Consider the following 10,142-nt stretch of genomic DNA (forward strand, 5'->3'; position numbering starts at 1 on the left):
CTGAGGAGTGTCCACAGCGTCTGATAAAGTATTGTGCTTACTTTTGTTTCCCTGGCAAGGGCAGAAAAAGCCTGCAGCTGAGGTAGGGAATGTGTTTTGCAAGACACAAACACATTGGGAAGCCAGAAGCAATTAATGAGTGAATTAAAGCAGGTTTACACCTGAGCCTGTTGAGCCTTACCAGAACTCTATGCACCTAACTCTGTAGCTAGAGCTTTGTCACCTGCAAACACACAACTTCCAAACAGGTTCCTCAGACCTGTAGATTTTGAACCCGATTCAGTCAATCATTTATAATGCAAATGAGAGCATAATTTCTGCCAGTAACTGGAAAAATACAGCACACAGGCATTCCCTCCACACTCTGCCCTTTCACACTGTTTTTGTGCAATGTTTCTCATCGCAAGGAACCTAGCAGCTGAACAATTATATTGACTCTGCTGTTTAACAGCATTATTTTCTCCCATGCGACTCTCTTGGACCCTTGTAACAGCATCAAGTGGAGATATTTCAGGGACAGGAACTTGCAGCTGATACTTCAGAGAGTCTCATACTTTAATTGACATGATCCAAAGCCATTTACCTTTTTTAATATAATTATTAGATAACACTGTAACATGTAAGAATGTTTAAAATGTGGCTCACCACATGTTCAAAGAGTTTATTCAGCTCTCAGTACATAAATTATTATTTCTGCAGCTTATTTCATTTTATAGAAATGCAGAAAAAAATGAATGAGTGCAAGGAAGGAATTTCTATCTCTGGCTTCCCAGTTTCAAGAGTCGTTGGCACGCACTGTTTTGTCTTTGCACCCAGGAATACTTCAAACACATTCTGAAAAGGAAGCAATAAGAACAAGTTGTTATTAAGGTTCTCAGTCCAGTCCCCATCCCACTGCCCAAAGAAGCTGCAACAAGAATGAAGCTGGATGAAAATTAAAGAAGGAAGAGTAAAGGGGGAAAAAAGCACAAAATACACAGAAAGAAACCTGAGGAAAGATTTTTTTCCTGATGCAATTACTGTCATGGGCAGGTCACCACGACAGCATCCCTTTAAGAATTAACATTACTATATAAACCAGCATTATCCGGCCCTCTTTGCACCTGACTGTGTTCAATGAGGTTTTGTATTTCACTGTTTTTTTTGGCAAAGCCTCATGCGCTCACAACCTTAAGTCAACATTGAATCTAACTATCCAGTCATAATCATGAACCCTGTATGCAGGAGCTCAAGACACGCTGCACAAGAACAAGCTGACGGATATCCACGACTTCAGAGTAGACAGCACAACTTCTGAAAGAAATCACCATACTCAGAAGAAAGTTACTTCTTCATTTAGGAAGATTTCAGATGCTTCATATTTGATTTTTTTTGTATTATTATTATTTTTATTTTTTTTTGCCAGCACAATGAAGGAAGTGGCCTGCTTTTGCATGAGTTTTTCTTCCTTGTGGGAACAGATGGTAAAGGCTTACAAATACATAACTGGTATTTTTTCAGTGACTCATACCTCAGAGCAACAAGCTTCAGATCGTGATAAGCAGCCAACCAAGATGGATGTAACCTTACTTGAGGAGCAGTACGACCATATAAAACAGAAGCAAAAGCTGCAGTCACACATTATTGTATTTAAAACAGGTATGCTCTGATTTCTAGGAAACAATGTAAATGTAGATGTAAAAACTTTTACTTTAAATACTGAATAACTTTCTTTGTTCTTTTTATTCTCACCTTCAAGAGAGGTACAAAGTGAATTCCTTTTCTGTCATTTCGTTGTGTGTGTTTTTTTTTTTATTCATTTCACTAAAAGGCAGTCTTATGGTTATATCAATCAGTTTCACAGCAGTGAAACACTAACGTGAATGTGAAACAGATGAACATATTTGATATAAGGTTTTAGTCAGGAAAGTAGAGTTCTTAATCTCTTACAGGAGCCACGTACTTCACATCTATCATCAGTTTTTTTTGTGCGATGTACTCTGCAACATTTCTGCTTTCTTGAATGCTTCTGTCAGAACAATCAATGCTGGGTCTTCTCTTTCTTTTTCTCTTCTCCTTTACCTATGTAGAGAAATGCCTTCTGCAAGACTGCAAGAAGTAATAGCAAATATCAGGCATAAGCTGGGTTTTTGATTAACAACAACAACGAAAAATGTACTCTTATAGTGGGTAACTAATATACAATCTTTGAACAAAAGGCTTCTGAAAGCATTTTCATTGCACATAGCTCAGAAAATATATAAATTAAATAAATAAAAAAGTAATGAAGTATCAATCATCTACCTGCTATGTCAGACAGCTTTTACAAAACAAACATTCAACTACTTTGAAGTTTTTAGTTAGTCTGCTGCTTATCATATTGCTCTGATGTGTTTTCATTTCATTTCTAAGTTAAAGTGATATTGAGAATACTAACTCCATTAATGAAGTTGTTTTTGAATGTAATATTATGTAATAATGAATGAATGTAATAATAATATGCAAAACCTGCTTCCTTCACCTCCAATATTAGTATTTAGCTCAACAAATGCAGAACTTGGGCTATTTCATTCTTTACATTTTCCCCTATATTTTTCAGCAGTTTTCGATTTTGGTGGTCAGACCTTATCATCAAAACAATTGAAAAAACACATCATGAGCCATAAAACAGATTAACTTCTTCAGTATCATTTCATTCAAATGTCTAGAAATTGTAATGTTAGAAGAATTTAAGCCTCTGTGAGGAAGAAAAGGATATGAATACACAGGCTTATTTTATCAGGTATGAGAAGGAAACTAACATGAAGACAAAACAGGCCATCTAGTCAACTATTGCAACAACAAAACCAGGTAAAGAAAGGAAGCAGAGGTCTGTATTTAGGTGAAATTCAGACGAAACTTCAGATATAATGAATGTAGCCTTTTTTTTTTTTTTTTTTTTTTTCCAGTACAGCAATAGAAGTTTAAAGAATGATAAAGCAGGGCTGTACAGTTTCTAGGAAGTTTAAAATTTAGAAGTTCACATACATGTTTTCATGTACATACACAGAAACCAAAACATCCACATAAACATAGCCCTCTGCATTGAACTTTTCAGCAAGCCATGTGGAAAGGATTAATGTTGCAGTTAGAAGCAGCTGATTGTTGTTGTTATTGTGCTGAGTTCTCTGTGTCCTGAGAATTAATCTTAAGCATTCCTATGGTTTGGAATTTGGAAAAACCTATTACATAGCTCAGCACTTTGAAGCTGTTACATGAATCAGTTTCTAAGAGCACGTCAAGCAGCAACACACATCGAGACAGCATATTGCCCTCTGCTCCTTCAGTTACAAGCTTGAACTAACCAGAGCTGTTAAGAAATAATGAGTTACTAACTGGTAAGCCACCTGAAAACAACTTTCTTCTGTTCCTTCCCCAAAACACACAGCCACAGTCACACTTCTGCCTGTTCCTGATTATTTGAGAAGAAAAGCTGACAAGACTTGAAACTCCCCAGGTAGGGGATGATACAGCAGTGCATTCATTATTCATTGGCTGCGAAGCAGAAAAGCAGTGTTTGCTGTAGGAATTAAAATAGCATTTGGAGCACTGCAGTGGCAACAGAGTAAACACTGGGCCTCTGACTGCAGAAATCTCCTCCAAGAATTTCCCAAGCTAACTTGAAGCAAGATCAACTTTTGTTACTTCACAACCGTAAAAGCACCTGTGATGACATAGAAAAGGCCGCATGGTAGACAACCCTGCAACAAGGCTATTATGTGCAATTAAAAAAATAATCTGTCTTTTCCAATGATCAAAGATCTGATTCGAGCTTTCTTTAGAAGTTCAGAGTGCTGAATGTTTGTTAATTCAACAGAGGACTTGGACATTCCTATCGGAGCTCATTGCTCAATTTTGTGTGCCACACCTGCAGCCAAGGAATCAAATCAAACCTGAACCGAAAACCAGTTCAGGCTATTTGACTTGGACTGGTGCGTTACCCTGAACTCTCTGATCAGCTCAAGCCAGCCTGGAATTCTCCTGATGAGCAGTTCAAATGGTTCTAGATAATACCTGACATTGCCTATCAATGCCAGTTCATCCAGGAGTGTAGTTATACCCACAAAAAATGTGCAAAGCTGCATCCCTTCAGTCTCTCAGTTCCTCCTTCCTCTCGTCTCACAAGTGAAGAACAAGCCCTGCTTTGTAGGTTGGTGCTGCACTGTGCTGTTCTGCAGGCTTTAGAAGGATCTCCTTTGCAAGTGAACTTTTTTGCAGCCCCCAAGCTGAGCTTTATTTCCTGGGCAAAGTCCAGTTGTAGCTTTGATTCTCACTGCTCCACAATAGAGCACTGTGTGATCTTATCTCTAAGAATGGTTTCACCCTAGGAAATTCTCTGAGCGTATTTCACTGTATAGACATGTGCAGAGACACATCCGTACCTCTACTCACCACGTCCTTTCATCTCTTCTCTTCCGGTGGCACTGCAGGGGGATGGAAGAAATGGGCTCACGTGGTTCCCACTGCCAAGAGCCACCAAGCAGCCCATATCAGATCAACCTTACTCGGCCAGCTGAGGGAGCAGAAAAAATTCAGTGAAACTGTGCCGATGTCACTGCTTGAGCAGTGGGAGCCAGAGACGGTGACGGAAGCCCCTCCTCAGCTGAAGCCCTGTTGCACAGGACCATTTACTGCCAGTATATCAGCTGGTCCTGACATCTTCAAATAGGTCCTTGTTAAATGGCATGAAAGGCAGCTATAAGGTTTTTTGTGTGCGCATGCATTTTTTAAGGCAACTTCCTATTCAAACCAGCTTCATTTCAAATTCAAGGTGACAATTCTTTGGAGCAGCTATTCAGCTCTCCTGTTTCAAAACACAATCACCACTCTATTTTTTTCACTTCAATATGCTTTATAATTCCTCTTGCAACAGACACAGTTCCTGTAACTCAACCCTGTAAATAAGGTCAGCATTCTCTTACTCCTACTCCTACTTTAAACTATATTTATAGTAACTGAAGTGTATTTCATTAGCACTTACAATGACAACAGCGCTGTTTGCTTATCTTTAGTATAATGGTTCAGCTGCTATTCATTTCCAAGGCACAGGCCAGTTGTGTTCAGGAATCTGATGGCTGCTATGTGTAATTAAGGTAGCGTTAGCATTTCTATCCTTAATATCTTATACGTGTCTAACAGTAACTTTCATACCGCATGAGAAATTAAGCCATAGAGATGGAAAACAATACAATTAAAAAATAAAATACACACCTCTGTGTTAATGACCCTTGTTCAGAAAAAGAAGAAATTTTCAGATGATTTTTAGGTTGTGAATACAAGCCTCAAGCAGTATCGAATTAAACATTTTTCTCTCTCACATCACAGTACCTATCAACACACTGAGCAAGCCCTCGTTCACCTTAAGAATTTTTGCTTACAAGCAGTTAATTACTAAAAGTCAATTCTCAATCTGTGCTGTTAATGAGTCTTAGAGTAGTGCTTAGATCAATATTGACTTGATAAATCTCCATTATCTTTTGACTGATCCTATCGTAGCATTTATTTCCTCAAAACTGAACGTGAAATACTTCTACTCCGTAATCTGGCATCAAACGAACTTGTACTACTCTCAGTCAAAGATGGAAAGAGTACAGATAAACTCAGCTGAAGAGCTTTAAAGGAGGAGTGTGTGCTACAGAAATTAGACCCTTAATTTCTGCCACAGTAATAAATTGCATATATGCAATTCTCTTGCAGGTGCACAGGAATCTGTTCTCCCAGAATCGATGGTCAGTGCTGTTTTAATTAATAAAAAAGTTAGAAAATCGAAGTCATTTACAGAACATGTTCCCATCAGAAAGGTCAGACTGGAGGTGACCAGCAATGGCAACGTGCAAGACAACTCACCGTGGCGCACTCACCTGGGAATTCACCGCCTGGCGCAAGCCCCTTGTCAAGAAGTTCCCTGGGATCCTTCTCACTGCAGGAATGGACCGTGCAGTTTTGACAACCAGAGACTGATTTCAAAGGAAAACAGCCCACTGCAGCACCAGGAATTAAAAGGTGAGGGTGAACTATCCGCGCTCAGTCAGCTGGGAAGTTCGAGCATGGTGAACGGTTTCAGCAAAGAGAACGGCAGCAACGTTGCAGAAAGCTGCCCAAAGCCTCCTCCGAAATCAGCCGCTTCGGCCGTTTGGATGCAGCAATACATTTCCTCTACAAAATGCACGCCAGCTTGCCACAAGCTAGACTTTTACCCTTTCCCCAATAAGAAAGCACCCAGAATTTCCGAAGCAGCAAGGAGGCTTGGGTTGTACGTCTCACGATGAAGACCTTCAGTAATACCTAAAATTTAGTCCAAAAAAAAAATGAATAAAGCTTAAAACAGCAAAACAGTCTTCCTAGTTACCCTGATCAACCTGCTGAAGGCCTAATTAGTCAAGGAAGATCTGCTCTACATTGGACTGTAAAGCAACAGATTACTTAAAGTGACATTTTGTAATGAAGATGCTGGACTGCAACAGAAACTCACTTCTGCTGCTATTCCAGATACAGGAGCAATTATCTGTTTGTTTGTTTCCTTCTCTATTTTCAGGTTACTTGTTTTAGAAACTAAAATTTTATCACAACAGCAGTCGAAATACCTGAAAGAGCTGGAGCAAAGATTAGCAAAACTGCTAATGAAGCAACTTGGCTAAATTTCAGTGTGTTACAATTTGACTAGACAAATAAGTAATGAAGCAGTATTGAAGGTGATTTATACAGTAAACATGATTCGATAATTATCTTTCCTTTTGGAACGTTGAAAAGATATTCGTGATACTTCTCAATGTATTTTTAAAATCAATGAATAAAACCTGTGCTCATTTCTATTGTTGTTTTAATGGGATATAGTAAATGGCACCTTTTCCCTATATGTAAATCCTATTAAAACATACTGCTGGTTCCATTCCGCCCCCAGAATTTCATTAAAAAAAAACAAAATTCTGAAATAGTTATTTCATTCCCCAATACCCTACAGCAACATACCTTCCTTACCAGAAATATAACACACCTTTCTGCTGCTACAGCTGGATGCACTCAAAGGGGATGTAACCTACACAAATATAACTGCAGTGACACAATTTCTTATGTATAAGGCTTAATGTTTGCTGTTGTGGCACAACTGTACCACAAACCCATGCTATTTTTATTTTTTAAAGGAAGTTGTTATTTCTGTCTCCCTTCCTTTTACACCTTTGTCAAAGGAGACTGTCCCAGGTGCTTTTCAATGAAAAAAGAAAACATGCTACATATCGCCCACTTTTGGAGGCAAGTGTTAGGACAGGTCTCTCTGACAGGTAAGTTTCAGGAAAACTGAAGAGTTGAGATGTCTCCTTATTTCATGAGGACTGATTTTGAACTATACCCCTGGCAGCCACTGGCTCTTCTGAACTATTCCACATCTACCACAGCCCTAAGAGGAGAGCAAAAGAAGGATCGGGTGGATGGCCCACAAACTTCACAGCCCTACAAAGAGCCAGCTGGCACACAGCCATCACAGCCTATGCTTCCATTGCAGGAGGTTTATAGCCATAAGTACAGAAGCAGAGAATGGTTTGGGTTGGAAGGGACCTCAGAGTCCACCTGGTTACAATGCCCTGCGATGGGCAGGGCCCCCTCCCAGCAGCCCAGGCTGCCCCCAGCCCCATCCAGCCTGGCCTTGGGCACTGCCAGGGTTGGGGCAGCCACAGCTCCTCTGGGCAGCCTGGGGCAGGGCCTCACCTCCCTCTGAGTGAAGAATTTCCTTCTTTGTATCTACTCAAAACCTACTCTCTTTCAGTTTAAAACCATTAGTTCTTGTCGTATCCCTACACCCCCTGACCAAGAGTCCCTCCCCAGCTCTCCTGCAGCCCCCTTCAGGCCCTGGCAGGCCGCTGTGAGGTCTCCCCAGAGCCTTCTCCTCTCCAGGCTGAACAACCCCAACTCCCTCAGCCTGGCTCCACAGCAGAGCTGCTCCAGCTTCTGAGCATCCTCGTGGCCTCCTCTGGACTCACCCCAAAAGTCCCTGTCCTGCTGGTGCTGGGGGCCCCTGATCTGGATGCAATCCCTGTGAGAATACCCCAGTACCATGGCACACAGTACTACGGTGTTTCGTAAGAGCGCAGAAAATTAAAGAATATCATAGAATATAATGCTGTTCTAACCCCTCTTGCCAAGCCTCCTTTTTTTCTGTGCCACTCAACACCATTCCAGACCTAAATTCTCTCATGTCCCACACTGATCCAGCCAACATCAGTAGACAGGCAGGCAACTGTCTCCTGGAAGTGACCATTCTTACGAGAAAGGCAAAAGAATATCGAGGTTCCTTAACAAAATTCTCTAAAGATATACTTCAGTAGCTTTTACTGATCTTCTTGCTCAGGACTTGCTTAGTAATGTATTTTGAGATGCCACGCTGAAAAGCAGCAGCTGTTACCGATAGTGATGAGTATGCCCCAGTAACTCCTCAAGAATTTTTCATTCATCTTTAGTAAAAGCAGCAGATTGAAGACATCAGTTTGGTAGAAGCATTCACTGTGATTTTTCAGTGTTTTCAAATTTTTTTTTTTGATGTTTTCAATAAACTGGCTTGCCACAGACTGGTTTCCAGCTCAGATACCAATTCCTATTTCAGTGTAGGCATGAAACATCAATAAGCAATCATAAACACTTAAAGAAACAAACCAAAACAGCAACAAAAACAGTACTTAGAGTACTTAAAGAAAGATTAGAAAGGAAAAAAAATAGATAAAACAGATATGAATAAGAGGTATAGGTACAACAGGGATAAAATACTAAATAACCAGCCATAAGAAAGTACCTGGAGAGAAATATTGAGGGACAATGATTTTTTTGAACTATGTGATGCACGTTAGCTTTCTATTTACCTGACTTTCTTATTACAGAGTATATTGACTTGTACTCCAGCCTTTCATTATACTGGAGTGTTATTTTTGTTGCATCTCCAAGTCTGTAGACCATAAGGGAATCACATAAAGCCAAAGGAATAACTGAAAAAAAAATCCCATGCTAGCAAGAAGCCACTATAAGAACTATTAAAAATTTAATTTAAGGTCATATTGGCTGGGTACTTGCAGTAAAATAGTCAAAAACATTTCAGTGAATGCAACTTCTAAACTTTTAAATCATTATCACAGAAATTTTAAAATGTTATCTGGCCACTTACCTACTCTATAAACCTACTTGATTAAATTAGCGATATTATTTTCTGCAAATACGTTTAAATTGTTTTTAAAGTGCTTTGAATTAGTTATCTTAATTAAACATAGACCTTGAGTACTTTGATTTAAAACTCGGTGAAAGTTTATGCATGGACTAAGTAACTCAATCCTTTGTAGGCACTTTCATGCAAACAGTTCAGCCTTTCCTGAGTGTTCTCCAGCAAACTTGCTTGCTTTTTGCTTTGTACTAGCTGGAGCTTAATTAGGAAGGGCATTCTGCCTCTGGAGAAGTCTTTCAGCTTAATTCCTAAGGTCATTATGGAAGATAAATTTCAACGAATTTTCACTTGTTAGTGGAGTATTTTTAGTTCTGAGAAAAGTTGTTACATTTCAGGAGACTGAAATGTTACACAGGTACATTGCCTGAGGAGAATTCTACTTTTTTTTTTTTTTTTTTTCCCCTCTAAAGGGGAAAAATGAAATAAAGGACACATTTCATGAGAAGAAAAATGGAAACCTTCAGATATTAGCAAGTCCCAATTCTCAAGTGCTCCTGATTTGCAAAACCCTTTGCTGTTTGGAGCTTCTTCATGTTTGGAGATCATGGGGGAGTAACTACCATCACTGTGTTACTCAGCTTCAGCAGAGTTTCAAGCATTGAACTCAAGACTTGTCATAAAAGCAATTTCAGTAACAATACCCTTACTTCACCCATGGGCAAACTTGAATGATTTATGCACGTGGGGGAGCCTGGAATCCTGAAATTCTAGTTCAGAGTCGTGTTCACGAACCACAGTACCTGTGAAGTTCCCATTTTCTAAGCTTCAGTATGCAGCACCCCCACCTAGCTTCATGACTGAGTAAGGAATATATTTTACATAAGGACTGACCTGCAGGGCCATCTGTTCTGGAATAAGTAATATTCTTGGGCAGCGCTTTAACTTTATCAGAGCAGTTAGAAGAAAATCCCTTAGCTACTGG

General features: G+C 39.7%; 1 protein-coding gene across 1 annotated transcript; it reads left to right on the forward strand.

The window, feature by feature from the left end:
- Positions 1-1,409: 1,409 nt before the first annotated feature.
- C2H9orf152 (chromosome 2 C9orf152 homolog) lies at positions 1,410-6,383 on the forward strand. The gene is made up of 2 exons (XM_032183357.1): positions 1,410-1,638; positions 5,716-6,383. Exons 1-2 carry the CDS (start codon positions 1,410-1,412, stop codon positions 6,285-6,287), a joined length of 801 nt encoding a protein of 266 aa, XP_032039248.1. The 3' UTR covers positions 6,288-6,383.
- The last annotated feature ends 3,759 nt before the right edge of the window (positions 6,384-10,142 follow it).

The sequence above is a fragment of the Aythya fuligula genome, chromosome 2, assembly GCF_009819795.1.
Source record: "Aythya fuligula isolate bAytFul2 chromosome 2, bAytFul2.pri, whole genome shotgun sequence".
NCBI classification, from domain to species: domain Eukaryota; kingdom Metazoa; phylum Chordata; class Aves; order Anseriformes; family Anatidae; genus Aythya; species Aythya fuligula.

Excerpts from the sequence above, each read along its gene's own strand:
- C2H9orf152 (XM_032183357.1), top strand. The coding sequence starts at position 1,410 with ATGAAGGAAGTGGCCTGCTTTTGCATGAGTTTTTCTTCCTTGTGGGAA. Across the intron at positions 1,639-5,715 it reads CATTATTGTATTTAAAACAG|GTGCACAGGAATCTGTTCTC; the intron begins GTATGCTCTGAT and ends ATTCTCTTGCAG.